The 14,519-nt window shown below is 40.6% G+C and overlaps 1 protein-coding gene across 4 annotated transcripts in view; it reads right to left on the minus strand.

The window, feature by feature from the left end:
- Positions 1 to 321: 321 nt before the first annotated feature.
- ZCCHC2 (zinc finger CCHC-type containing 2) overlaps positions 322 to 14,519 on the minus strand; it is an 87,211-nt gene continuing 73,013 nt past the window's right edge. For 3 of the 4 annotated variants that reach the window (XM_075921379.2, XM_006122892.5, XM_075921377.2), the window contains 3 exons: positions 7,559 to 7,687; positions 3,346 to 4,842; positions 322 to 2,341 (listed from right to left, as the gene is read on the minus strand). In XM_075921379.2, coding sequence (XP_075777494.1) covers positions 2,274 to 2,341; positions 3,346 to 4,842; positions 7,559 to 7,687 — 1,694 coding nt within the window. In that variant the 3' untranslated portion in view covers positions 322 to 2,273. The remainder of the gene's footprint in view (positions 2,342 to 3,345; positions 4,843 to 7,558; positions 7,688 to 14,519) is intronic. The other variant, XM_075921380.2, reaches the window with a different exon arrangement.

Below are 14,519 nucleotides of genomic sequence, written 5' to 3' on the forward strand. Positions count from 1 at the left end.
GCTGATCTTAAGTCCAAGACATGCCCAACCTAGATTTAGCTACATTTTACTGAGATCCCTAAGGCTTTAACCCATTGTTGCCCCAGACCACCTCATTCCTTCATTTATTTTCATGTGTTTCATAATAGCCTGTATTTATTTAGCCAGTCCAAAATACCATGGCCTTACTTAGGATATGAAATCAAAGTACTTCATACAAAATGGTTCAATACATGCCACTTTCCAGTCAATCAATCAAGTTCCTTATTAAAAACAAGTGGTGCTCTGCTCCTATTTTATTAATGTTATTATGAGTGATAAAGAACAATAGTTACAGATAGATGCTTTTTTTCTTTTTTTATTGCTGTTAATTCAAGGAAAAAAGGTTGCATAAAATCCAATCTTTTCTAGAAATATAAGTGACCTTTCCAGTACATAACATTTCAAATATCAAAGTATATGGTAAACATACAAATAAAGAGAAGGTAACATACCTCCTATTTACAGTACAGTATTTTAAATCATAAAATAAGTTCCATAAAGTACAACTGGCAGGTAATTCACAATGTGAGTCCATTGGTGCTTTAACACCCTCACTTAAACTCAAATGCAGTTAATTCATTCCATAATGCGGTCCAAAAATACCCAGATCAAATAAAAGATTTTTAATGAAAATAATTTCCATTTACTACTTGCTTTTTCTTTTCTTTTTAAATTAAAGCTTTCATCTACCCTCTCCCAGCCTACCCCAAGGGGGGGGGGGGAAGAGTCAATGTATACTGATGCTATAAATATAAATGCTACCCATGAAGAAGTTTAATAAATCAAGCTTTTTTTCCCCCCTTCAAGTTTGTTTAGCAATTAGGCAGCTGAACCCCAATACAATTTTTCTTTTGTCCCTCTACTGCATACCAGCATCTTAAAAAAAAAAAATCTTTCATTTTGTGAGGAATGCCAAAAACCTATGGATATACAGTGGTATTGTTCATCGGTGTTGAATGCAGCAGTCATGAAAAATACACTCAATCTTCCAGATAACCTCAGTGCACTTCAGGAAATCAAATATTACCTGGAAGCAATTTAGTACATATTGGCTTTTAAAAATAAAAATACAGCAGCATTAAACTTACTGACATGACACCAACATGATTAATACCATCTTAGCACACGCTTTTCAGGCTCTCACATTATACCATAATCACACAGTGGTAAATTATTATAAAATAGTGACTTTGCTATTTGGTAGACAGGTCCTAAAACTAATACCTGACTATTTTGTAGAAAAACATAACTTTTGTTCAGACTGAAATAAACCATTTACATTCTAAATACGATGCAACACTAATAGTTTAGGGAAAAATCAAATCCATCAAGTAATCATTCTGTGTTCACACAGAAGTAGAATAGCTTTTTTTAAAAAAGGACTCACTGTCAGCTTTTCATGAGAAATGCGAACACATGGAATGCAACATACATACCAGTTTTCCCCCCACCCCCACTTTGTCTCTTGGAACAAAAATCAGACTAACCACTACAATGGAAGCAAAACCTTTCAGTTGAAGCTTGTTCATAAATCTATTCATGTCCACAGTTTCATTCCTTTCCCACCTGAAGTACTTCTATTTACTCTGGACCCAAGAGCTGTGTGTATGTATTACAAAGACATTACATATACATACACATACACACTATTCTGCCAGTCTTTAGTCTCACTCCTCACAGGAAGACTAAACAATTTCCCCACATAATTCAGGACTATAACAATTTAGTAAAGCATGGACAAATTCTGTACAAGTTGCCAAATATTCTCACTGTCCAATGAAACCATGAGGACACAATGAAAGTGTGAGAGAAAAATACAGCAGCATAAGGAGAATAGGCTGGAGGCAGGATGGGACAGAAGAGGGGTTTTGTGAGGGAACATAACTAAGTTTCTTCTTTCAACCATATGGCTGCTCCACCAGTGATGTCAGAGGTCATAGGACATTTTAAAAAAATGCAGTAAACATTGCACATGTCTCAAGTCTTCAGTGCAAAAGTATGGTTCAAATGCTCTTTTGATTGTTTGGCTGTGTGTTTGAGTTACATGCATTATGCAAGCTTTTTGCAGAACCAGGAGATCAAAGACTCAGTTTTCTTCTTTTGTATTGAACAGAGGTGCAAGAGCAATGAAAAATTCCAAAAAGAATATAAAACCAGGAATATCCCAAATGCAAGACCACAGGAAACATTTCCCTTCTCCCCCCACCAATTCCCCAAACTTCAGTTAGTCATGTAGGCAATGTTTACTTGTTTCAGTCTGCAGAATCCAAGGTATCATTGGAAGGGGGAGGGGGAGGTGCGTATCTCAGTCTGTAAGTGCCTAAAACAGGAAAGAGAACTACTAAGTCACAGCTTACAATTAAACAGATTACAAACCACTATAAGGTATCAAAATGGACATGCTCTTCAAAAGGCACTATCTTGTTCTCCAATCTTATTTAAAAGGAGGGCTCAAACTTCTTAGTTTTTCATCTCCTTGATGAAGTGTCAGCATAAATGAAATCCAATGTGAAAATGTAAAATACTATTTCCCCTGGAAAAATGCTAAGTAAAAACGATCCCAAAAAACACCAAGATAAATTTTTCATGTTCAAGTTTGGCAAAAATGATTGAAGTCAGACCAGACACACACACACAGAGCATCAGAAAGGAGGTAATGGAAAAAATGTATTTAATGTTCTACAGGTATAAACATTGTTTTCCCCTCTTTTTTGAATGGAAAGAGGATAGAAGTTATAAAACTGACATCACTTAAATTTTGATTTCTTAGTAGTGTCTATGTCAACATCTTTTTTTGCGGCAGCTGTCTTAGAAATCAAACAAAACCCACCTACATATAATAGGTTTTACAGAGGTAAACGTATTTGAACGACCAGTTTGTTTTCCAAATCTTCACACACTTTAGAAATCCAAGCCATGTATCATAGATAGTACCTAACAATTTCCACTCCTTTTTGCTACTGAATTCTCCCAAAACAAAGGGGATAGAAGACTTGACATTAATATCATGCAAGTCTAAAAATATTACCCAAAGCCAGAGAAAAGAGTAACAGTTTAGAACAGAGACGGGTCAATTTCCTAGCCTCTTTTCATACCCCTTTTAAAATTAGTTTAGTACCTGTGAACTCAGTTTCCCCCAGTGTTTTGATTATTGGGCCTAGATAAGCCTTTTTGCAGTTTTATAGCAGACAACTAGTGCACAACGTACATTTATACAAACACACACGCACACACCTTTCTGCATGAACAGAAACAGCATGGTCAGTAAGGTAAATAGAAACTAGTAAACTCAAAAACAAGTCCGTTGGGAGTTATCATGATTACCTTGCTGATTGGCCTCCATAGATGACTGCTTACAGTCCTGCGCATAGTGTCCACTTACACCACAATTGTAACATGAAACATTCCCATTCTTCTTGGGCCCCGATCCATTTGTGTTGGCAACTACATTAGGTGCTGGATATACAGGATAGTACCTCCCAAATCCTGCCATCTGCTGCATACCATAGTTGGCTTGGCTTCCCATTACTGGGTCATGCATCAGTCCATTTGCATATGGAGTCTGAGGCAGGAAAAAAGGAAGTTGTGTTCCATTGCTTTGATGTGCTTGGTTGAGGTAGCTGCCATTGCAAAGAGATGGCAGAGTGAAGAAAGGTGGAACTCTGTAGACTTGTCCATGAATAGGATTATGATAAAAATAGCTATTGATCTGAAGGCTTCCATTGGACCCACAGCTGCATCTACGTCCACAAGAACCACAAGCCCCAGACCCCAACGGTTGTGGAGGCATTAAAGTCCCATTAGTGTTAGTATTTCCAACAGCATTTATATAGGATGTGCTGTCACTCTGTGCAGTGCTGTGTGTTAAAGCAGGGCTTGGGCTAGGGGCAGGGCCTGGTGTGTGGGTAGGTATTGAAGGAGGAATAGTTGACTGGATCTGACCAACACCTAAACTAGCTGATTGAGGTGGTGTAGGACTTGCTACACTGTTCAGCACATTTGTATTCTGGTTGGGCAACCCACTGGTAGCATGAGGAGTGCCAGGTAAAGTATAGGAAGCTGGTGGAGGTGCTGTTGAAAGACCACCTGTGGGAAGAACTACTTTTAGACTGGTAGGCTGAGGGATTGCTCCAGTGTTCCCCTCAATATGAGGCACCATTTGATTCAGTCCTACCACTTGGGATGTCGGTTTTGTGATGGCATCTGCATTAGGAACTGGGGATCCTGGAAAACTACCTGGGCTGTGAACTGGGATAAAGGCAGTATTCGGTGAGCCAATGTTTAAGTTTCCTGTTGGTTGCTGTGTTCCATTTACCGTGCAACTTTCAGACGATCCCTGCGGAGAGGGTATTTTCAATCTATGTATTGCCAAGTGCAAAGCTGGGCTACCAGGCTGGACAGAATGTGGCAGGAAAGTGGACGGTACTGGTAGAGAGGAAGCCAACAGCTCAAGGCGTTTTTCGGATTCACCAGAAGTCACTGGCCCTATTCCAACTGGAGTTGAATTTGCAGATTCTCTCATTGGTGATATAGCAACAGGAGTGGTAACAAGCATTCCCATTGTTTTACCATCAGCAGATATAGGTGGTGGAACTACAGCTTCAGGTTTCTGTGCACCATTGTTTATCACACAGTGTAAGGCAGGCATAAATGAAATGTGTTGAAACTTAGAATTTAAAGGATCCTCTGAAATGCTTCCATTCTCGTTACTCACTGAAGAAATCTGAGCTGCTGTGTTGATGCTTGATGGACTGACAGCACCATAAACAGTAAACCTAGATGCGTTTTGTTTCCCAGAGTCCTCTGAATTGCTGTCTGTATCTGTGGATGAGAAAGCATTAGTGAAAAATTAAAAATGCAAATGAGATTTACTAAATTTCATGGCACAAATAAGTGTTATTTCATCTCAACACAGAATAAATTCAAGACTGTTTATCCACCTTTTCAATTTGAGTTACTGTTTTTCCTCACTTCAAGTAGAGGCATATCTACTTTGTTCTCCATTAGTTGCTTACACCAAATAATCTACTTGCTATTTTGTGTCTGAGACTTACATATCCATAAGTTTAAGTGGAGGGTGCAGATCATATTAAAAACTACTTCCATCCACCTGGAAAGATGGGAAGTCATTATATCCCCAGATGGCACAGTTCTCAAAATATGGGTGGCAGGGGAAGAGGAAAGATCTCAGATACACCATACATATTGTGACAACTTTTCAGCTACAGTACTTTATCTTTAAGGACAGTCAAAACATTTCCATCTGCTGCGCTGTCAAATACAACTAAATCTACAGCAGGGGCTCTCAACTGTTTTCCTTTGACAACCCCCAATGTGCTCCAAAAAATCCATGACCCAGCTGCGGCACAACTGTTTTTCTCCATCTAAAAGCCAGGGCCAGCATTAGGGAGAAGCAAGCAGGGCAAATGCCCAGGACCATACATCACAAGGGATTCTGCAAAGCTTAACTCTCCTTTGAATTCAGTCCTGGGTGATGGGGCTTGCGTGGATTTTTAGCTTTCTGCCCTGGGCCCTAATGCTGGCCATATTTGGCAAAACCCCTGAAACCTAACTCACGGCCCCCCAGAGAACCCTGGACACCTGTTTGAGAACCACTGACCTACAGCACTGGAAACAACTATGGTTAGCATTGAAATTTACATACAGAGGTTTGCTACATTTTACAACACCAAGAAATGTTTTTACTCATCTCTTAAATACAAGAAATGCTTTGAAAATTAACAGGTCTTTACATGTTAAGAGCCCAAATGTAATATTAGTGCATGAAAGCCAGAAAGCAGACTTGACTACTAGACCACCATTCAGAGCAAATAAAGCACAAGTAAATGGTGAAAAAAAAATCAATTCAGATGACAAAAGATGAAAATATTATCAGTAGGGATATTTAAAGATATATACAATAATATCTTGACAGTGTTCCTAAAAACTAAACATGTGATGAAACAATTTACTAGTGTCTACATAAAAAAAAAAGCGCTAAGTCCATCTTATGCAGTGCATGCCACAAAGCGTTACTCCCAATGGTCTCCTTTTCACATCTGGCTTCTACCCCAGCCTTGTGTTTATCCAGCTCCACAATATATTCTGTATATATCCTCACTCAACATCACATTTGGTTTTGTTTAAAAACAAAAACAAAAAAACCCACAAAAAACACTGAATGTAGACTAGTATAAGGCACTGAGATAGGGCTACTTATAAGGAACCTACAGAAGAGTTTAAAAATGCTATGCAGGAAGTCTGAGGCAGGAACGAACTGAAATCTTTTACAAAGCAAACATACAAAGTTACAGAAGGTGGAAAAACTTCATATCCCCCACAAAACAAGTTTTTCTTGACTTGTCAACTTGAGAGACATTACAGGTGAAAGAGTGATAGTGTAATTGTGACACACATTAGCAATCTTACATTCAAATCTCATTGTGAGGATTTTTTATATTTGGTATAATGCTGAGCATTGCTCCTTTTTCATCAGGGGTATGTTAGCAGCAATGTATTTATCTTATGATTTGTATAATTTATATTAAAGTAAAATTAAAAGCTATTTTAAAAAGCTTGTGAAAATAGCTGCTATAAGGAAAGCTGACAGCAGAACATTCTCCTTATTTCAAAAATAAACCTAAGTGACATTGATCCTGTAGTGAACAAATGCAATATCTGTGCATCATCTCACTGCATTTCATACAACTTGGTAATTAAAATCAACCCCCCCCCCAAAAACCAAAAGCACACCACCAAAAAAACCCACAACTTTTTTCAGTTATAAAAACTTTGAAAACTGCCAAAAAGTTGTAGCATTATTGTAAGTAAATCTTTAACTTGTTACAGAACTGTGTGTGCGTGTGTGTGCAGGAGATTTATTTCTTCACTATTTTCTGGGCGTGCCATGTTCCATGAACTATACTCCTTTACAGTCAAATCCACTGTTTATTTACTAATCTTTGGAAGACACAAATTACATTTTCCTATTTTCATAGGAATGCATGTGAGACAAGTAGTTATAATAGTATAAAATGAATGGTACAAATTAAATATTACAAGGTGAGTATTTATTGCCTCTAGGCATCAATACTTTAAAATTTATCTAGGTGTTCTTTACCATCAACACAAATGTGTACTGGGATGTAAGTTAAGTGTCACTTAATATAGCTTTAGTGTTTTGGAAAGAAGAGGAAAACCTTAGTGAAATTCCTGGGAGTACTGTTTTCATGGAGTCATAAAATTAGTGAATTGGCAAATTGAATATACCTAGAATTGTGAATTACTTAACTTTGCAAAACACTTTGAAACAGCAATGACAACTTGAATCCTGACCAACTGGCAATGTGGTAATGACAGAGGCAATCACAACTACACTACTTTTAAATAGAGTATAGGAATAAAGATTAAACCAGACCATAAGTAGAGCATTCCAGAGTAAGTAGTAAAACTCATTATTTGCCCTAATGAGGTGTACAAACAAGTACACACACACACACGCACACACACGCACACACACACAGAGCACCAATCCAACCTCTGTCTTTCTCGTCTTCACTTTCAAAGCTTTCCCTCCCATCATGTCGTGGACTAGAAGGAGAACTGTAACTCTCTGAAGATGTTTCTCCAAATGTGTCATGTCCAGATCCAACGTCCACATTCAGATCTAAAAATAAAAAGAACTTCTCTTTTTATTTTGTATCACACTGTACGGAAGTTGGGTTATTTTGGATCACTCACAAGCTAGTTCAGGTATTATAATGTCAAAAAGAATAAAAAGTATAAACGCTCAAATGGTGTCCTTTGCTGAACTGCAGTATAACAATCATGCTCTTTCCCTTGAATTTCTAGCAGTCAAATACACTGCTAAGAGGACTTTTGACTAAACACACACTTCCCCCATCTTAGACATATTGGGACAAAGTTCAATTTCCTGGGGAGTTTGAAAAGCTAAATGTGTAGTAAAAACAGTTATGATAGATCATATCACCCATCCTACCCAACAAAGTGCAAGCAGACTTTCAGACTGAGAATTTTGTATTTGATCAAGTAAGAGACTATGGAGGTTTTCCTAAGATTGTCTTAGCTATAAAATAACTCTAAAACAACAAATGGCCCTGTAGCATCTTAGAAATAAAAAAAAAAATTAAATCATATGAGCTTTCATGGCTCAGAAGAAGTGGGTTGTGCCCACGAAAGCTATATATTTTTTATTAGTCTAGGTGCTACAGGACCATTTGTTGTTTACATTTTTTAGTTACAGATTAACATGGCTACCCCTCTGAGACAGATATAAAAGTTAATTATTTGCTGCTTTGGTCACTGAAAAGATCCTGAAATGGAATGTCATAAGTAACTGACAGTATACAAAACTACAATGTAATTAACTATCACCCTTACCAGATAGGCCAAAGGGAATAATCCGGATAGGGTTTAAATTCTGAACCAGAGAGAGGCATAGTTCCCTCTAACATGCGCACTTGTGCAGCCTCACACAAAAAATTCTAGGCCTACCCACCTAGTCTGCAGAGCCGTGCAACAGTGCTCACTACTCACTTTCCTGCTGGAAGGTGAGTGGCATGGTGGTGGGTCCTGGCTACGCGGAATGCCACACAGCCTGGCTGGCTGGGGCTGCATGGATGGAGGGTGGCTGCCACTGTGTGATCTGGCTGGAGCTGGGGCATGGTGAGGCTGTCCCTACTGGGTCCCAATTCCAGCTCTGACAGGCATAACCCTGTATTACTCTTCTCTGCATATTCTCCATTTTTCCCCTTTATTCAGCCCACTGTAAGTACTTCCCCTTCTGATATTTATTGTACTATTCCAGTGAGTGTGGGTTTGCTCCAGGGGGCTTGGAACAGGTGTCCCTTGGACGGCAGGGACTCTGCCTGGTGCATTGTTGCAAGAACCTTTTCTTTTGCTTGCAGAGCAGACTCCATTTTGGGCATGAGGGCTCTCAAGTTGCAAGTGTTTACTGACTATTAAATGAAATCTTCCAGTAACAGAAGAAGAATGAAGGGTGGAATGGGGAGGAGAGTGGAATAAAAGTTCTAGGAGGTCAGTAGATGGTTGTGTTTGTTAATTTCCTCACATCTTTGAAAACAATTTCCCATGTGTAAAGGAAGTTGTACTGCTGATCAAAGTTAAGATACAAAGACAGATTAGTGTGTGACAGCAGCACAGGAAAAGAACTTCCCAAAAGGTTTCTTGCTGAATAAAACAAAGAATCCTAATCTGGAAAGTTTGTAGTGATTGGTAAGAAAATCCTTCCCTATGAAAATTGCAGTGTGGAAATAATTTTTTTTTGCTTTTTGTAATCCATGCTATGTATGCAATTTACTGTGTCAGTTTAAAAAGTGTCATTTCAGAGTTTTAAAGTGGCAAAATACATTTTTCAATTCCTTAACTGAATTCATAGCAATGTTTACGGATACACATATACATTATGGAAGGAGGCGGGATATAGATGAACTCATGGATATGCCTTCCTTACAGGCTCCAAGTGCTCTATTCTTTGGTCTTTTCTTCTGGGCCATACACTGGAGTTGAATGGAAATTGGGTCAGCTGGATTTTCTAACTGGCCTTTGATGAAGTAAGTAATTTGCATTGTTGGGGGTTTCCTTTGTTTCCTAATTGTGCACAATGTTAATGCCACAACAGACTACTTCTCACTCTCAGAAGGGCCGCCATGTTAGTCTGCAACCTTAGAAACAATGAGTAGTCCAGTGGCACTTTAGAGACTAACAAAAATATATAGAATGATGAGCTTTCATGGGTAAAACCCACTTCAACTCATCTGATGAAGTGGAAACAGAAACCAGCATATCTAATGAAGTGGATTTTACCCACGAATGATCAGGATTCTATATATTTTGTTAGTATCAAAGATGTCACAGGACTACTCATTACTTCTCAATCTGACCAGACTGAGATCTTGAACTATCTTACATATTTGCAGAAAGTCTAAAGGTGGTGGAAGCTGTGTTTTTTCTAGTGGATCAGGGAGAATATAGTATTAATGTGGGATTCAGCTCTTCTGTGAACAAGGCAAATGCTGTGCAGGCAAGGTACAAGGCACCAACTTGGTACGTCTCCCCAAAACAGAGCCTGAAACAATGCATATCACAGGATGATATGGTGCAAACCTCATATTACAAGGAAGCAAAAGGCCGCATACAGCGGTCCTCATATTCTATAGTAACCAACTGCATTAAAAAGTCCTTAACTCAAATATAGCAGTACAGGATTGCTTCCTTGGCCTCAGTGTATAAGTGACCAAACAAAAAAGTTTCTTTTTTCATTCACATGGGCATCTTTCCAGTATACAGACCTGGGCTGACCAACAGTGCAATAAATTGGCCCATTGGCTTTTATCACAAAACCTAGGGAGAGAGTTTGGCCTTATTGTGCTATCACTTAAAAACAAAGCTGTCAATTAAAATAAATGCTGACACTTATTTAAAAGTCCATGGCAAGATATAGCCCTCAGGTAACTCAAAAGAATCAAACCCTTGTTCAAATAAATCAGAAATAGAAAGCAAAACCAAGGAGTCCAAAGAGTACTGTGGAAGGACAATAAAATACATCACAAATGGGGCATAATCAAGACTGCTGAGAAAACATCCAGTTTCAGCATCTGATGAAGGGAGGACCACTTTTCCAGAAGAGAATATATACACACATTTTTGCATATAAATACACACCACATGGCTACTGAAAATTTTGCAGTATTAATTTTATTTGATTTTATATTTAAAGTCATGCACCTTGTTAATTATCACTTGTTTTAGTATTCTTTCTTCCATAATATTTAAAATAAAAATATATAAAGATATTTGTTATTAACTGGTAGGATACCCTGGTGGCACACATCCGAAGAAGTGCCCATAACCTCAATATTGGTGTACAAGACAAAACTCACTCTGCTCACAGATGGAAAATCTTAGAGGGAACAACTGGTCAGAGGCATTGCTCTAGCCTTCCCTACATGTTCTCCTTAAAAGCCCCCAGACCTTCCTTGACCAGAATTCTTGACGTATGTATTTTCAGTCTCAAACAATAAGCTCTCCAGACCAAATTAGTACCATGTAAACTTACAATGTCAAGTTACTGCTTGCCATTTTCTCAAGCCACCACTATATTTAAATACAGGATATTATCTGAGTCTCATCTGAGAGAACTTAAATCAGTTCTTTTATCCAAACAAAAAATATAAGACAGATAGGTACCGCAGCATAGAGCTGGTTGACAAAGGACATTAATTTTTTCAGTATATTTTACTGCCGAGCAAAACATCCTATATTATTCTCATACAGACTAAAAAAAAAAGACCCAAAAATAAGATTCTAGCATTTAAAAAACAAATTATGTCAACTAAGTATCTCTCTTCCAGGACAGAGTTCAGACACTAGGTCAGGGTTGGGCAAGATGGGGTCTGTAGGCAGATCCGGCCTGCAGCCCACCTGGCTCTCCTCTGGCCCCAGGCCAATCCAGGCCTGGGAACAGGGGAGCGCATGAGGTCTCCTCCCTCAACTAAGAGCGCATGGCACCAGAGGCCCCACCCCTCAGATTTAGGACAGAAGACTTAAGCGAGAGGGAAGATCTCAATTTCTCCCATATGTACAAATCATCACGAAAGTCACATCTTTGCCATTTCTGATGACAGATTATTGGTATGAGAAAGGGAAGGTAGCAAAGATAGGGAAGAAGCATGATTAGGAACAAAAGTTAAATTTGACATATAAGGTTAGATTTACTGAGACAAAATTCAATTAAGGAGGAAGGAGAGAGAAAAGTGAAAATAGTTAATGAATAACCTCTAATATTACAGTCTTGCTTTCCAACAATTTGAGCCCTTCAAAACCACAGTTTATTTGCTTTATATCCACAAATGTAGATGCAGGTATCTGCAACTCATTTTTACTGATATGTACAGGCAGTCCCCGGGTTACGTACAAGATAGGGACTGTAGGTTTGTTCTTAAGTTGAATCTGTATGTAAGTCGGAACTGGCGTCCAGATTCAGCCGCTGCTGAAACTGACCGCCAGTTCTGACTTACATACAGAATCAACTTAAGAACCCCAAGCGTCCCCAAGTCAGCTGCTGCTGAAACTGATCAGCAGCTGATTCCAGGAAGCCCGGGGCAGAGCAACTCTGCCTCGGGCTTCCTGTAGTCAATGCTGGTCAGTTTCAGCAGCGGCTAAATCAGGACGCCTGGGGCAGAGCAGCTGGGGTGCTGCTGGGTTGCTCCAGTAGCACCGCTCCTCGGCACTACTGGACCAACCCAGCAACACCCCATCTGCTCTGCCCCAGGCGTCCTGATTCAGCCGCTGCTGAAACTGACCAGCAGCGGCTGAATCAGGACCAGAGCAGCTGGGGTGCTGCTGGGTTGGACCAGTAGCGCCCAGAGCGGCGCTGCGGGACCAACTGGCAGCACCCCAGCTGCTCTGCCACAGGCGTCCGGAGAAAAGCCTAGTCTGCTGGAGGAGGGGGGGGCGTACTAACTGCGCCCCCCCCCAACCCAGCAGACCAGGAAGACACGGGCGGCGGACCGAGAAGCACCGCCGTCCCGCCGCCTGGGTCCTCCGCGGCTTTACTCCCAGTCTCCATGGTCTGCTGGAGACCAGCAGACCAGGAAGACGGGGAGCAAAGCCTGAGGACGCCGGCAGCAGGACAGCCGCAGGGCGTCTGGGCTGTCCCGCTGCCGGCTTCCCCCGCGGCTTTGCAAAGCCTCGGGGAAGCCGGCAGCGGAGCAGCTCAGGCGCGCCTGGGGTGCCCCGCTGCCCGAGCCCCCCCGCAGCTTTGCTCTGCGTCTTCTTGGTCTGCAGACCAGGGAGACGCAGAGAAAGCCCCAGAATACATGGGCGGCAGGACCGCGAGGTCCCGCAGTCCGTGTTCTCTGGGGCAGCCCCGTTCGTAACTGCGGATCCGACGTAAGTCGGATCCGCGTAAGTCGGGGACTGCCTGTATGTGGATACAAATTTTTTATCAAGAACCCTGCTAATCTGCAGATTTCACTTTGATATCTGTAGGTATGTACATCCACAGCTGTCAATGCAGATATCTGTGCCTCATTTTTGCAGATGGTAGAGCACAAATCTGCATCTGTGCTCTACCAACAATGCTTCCCGTCCCCCACACAAAACAATAGTTGGAAGAGGAGAGGAAAATAGAAAAGTGAAAATAGTACTCCTGTAGGTGTTCTGTGCCAAGAATAATTCTACAAAGTTCTCCATAACTTATCTGCTAAAACAACACTATAATCACTCTGATTCCAGTTATTTTAGTATTTAACATCAAAATACTTGTCAATACATACAATAGCAAAAAGATTTCCACAGGAATAGAGAATTAAAGAAGCCCATCAACAACCCAAGTTCCAGTTGGAGGAAGGTAGAGGGGGCTGTGCAGGTCCCCCAAAGCTCAGACACCTGCACTCCCATTCATTCAGAACCCAGCTGTGGGGCACCTCCGAGACACCAACACCATGCTCCCTGCAAAGCTCAGCTGCAGGGCAACTCAAGGCCCAGACAAAAGTACCCCGAGTGCCTTTACTGTCTCCTGATGGGACAGTATGGTGTCATCCTACCCTTCCTCATCCTTTGCCAGTGCTGGTTGGGTCCAAGTTTTAGCAGAACTAATTTTCTATCTTTACAAGCAACTGACAGATTGAGGAGCCTGTAGAACATTTTTAGAACTTCCATTTGTTAGCATAGGTGTTTCAATGAGATGGGCTCTCTGTATTTGCCTTTTCAGGCCACAGATCTCTGTAGAACTGCTATGGTCAAGGGTTTCCTAGGACATTCCAGAGCCCTAAAAATGGATGCTATTTTTCAAAGATCTTAAATAGTACCAGAAACCGATACATTAGTCATGATTGGTTCTTGCTGTTAAGGATGAGAACAAAAATCATCACTTGAGAGAAACTGGCTGCTGTGCTAAGGCAAGTTAATATATATTTACAATCTTAGCTTAACTGAAATCTACAACACCCCACTAAAAGCACTGAAAAATAGAAAATGACTCTTCTGCCCTACCTTATGCTCTGGCACAACTCCTATTGCTTTCAATATGTGTGTTGACATGTTATTTTAAATAGAACCTTTACTTCAGTCAATATGTCGTAACAGACATCAAACCACGAGGATAAATCAAAAGAGCTCGCACAAGTTTTTCCTGTGAAAAGTACACCAGCACTGCTGCAGATAGGACACCACTCACTGAAGACATCTCATTTTTTCACCTTCAACGGCATCAGAACAATTATAGACAACTGGCATACATTTTGGTTATGTTAGGCATAAACTAGGGATGTGAAAGGTTAACTAGTAACCATCACCATTAACGGGTGACATCCTAGTTCTGGTTAACTGGTGGGGGGGCTAGAGCAGTTCCCTGCCCACCATGGGCAGGGGAAGGACCTTTCGCAGACCAGGGCTGCAGACAGGAGTTGCTCCAGCAAAAACGTAATGTTTAACTGGTTAACCAATTACATGGT

Source organism: Pelodiscus sinensis, chromosome 2 (genome assembly GCF_052426305.1).
Source record: "Pelodiscus sinensis isolate ZL-2025 chromosome 2, ASM5242630v1, whole genome shotgun sequence".
NCBI lineage: Eukaryota > Metazoa > Chordata > Testudines > Trionychidae > Pelodiscus > Pelodiscus sinensis.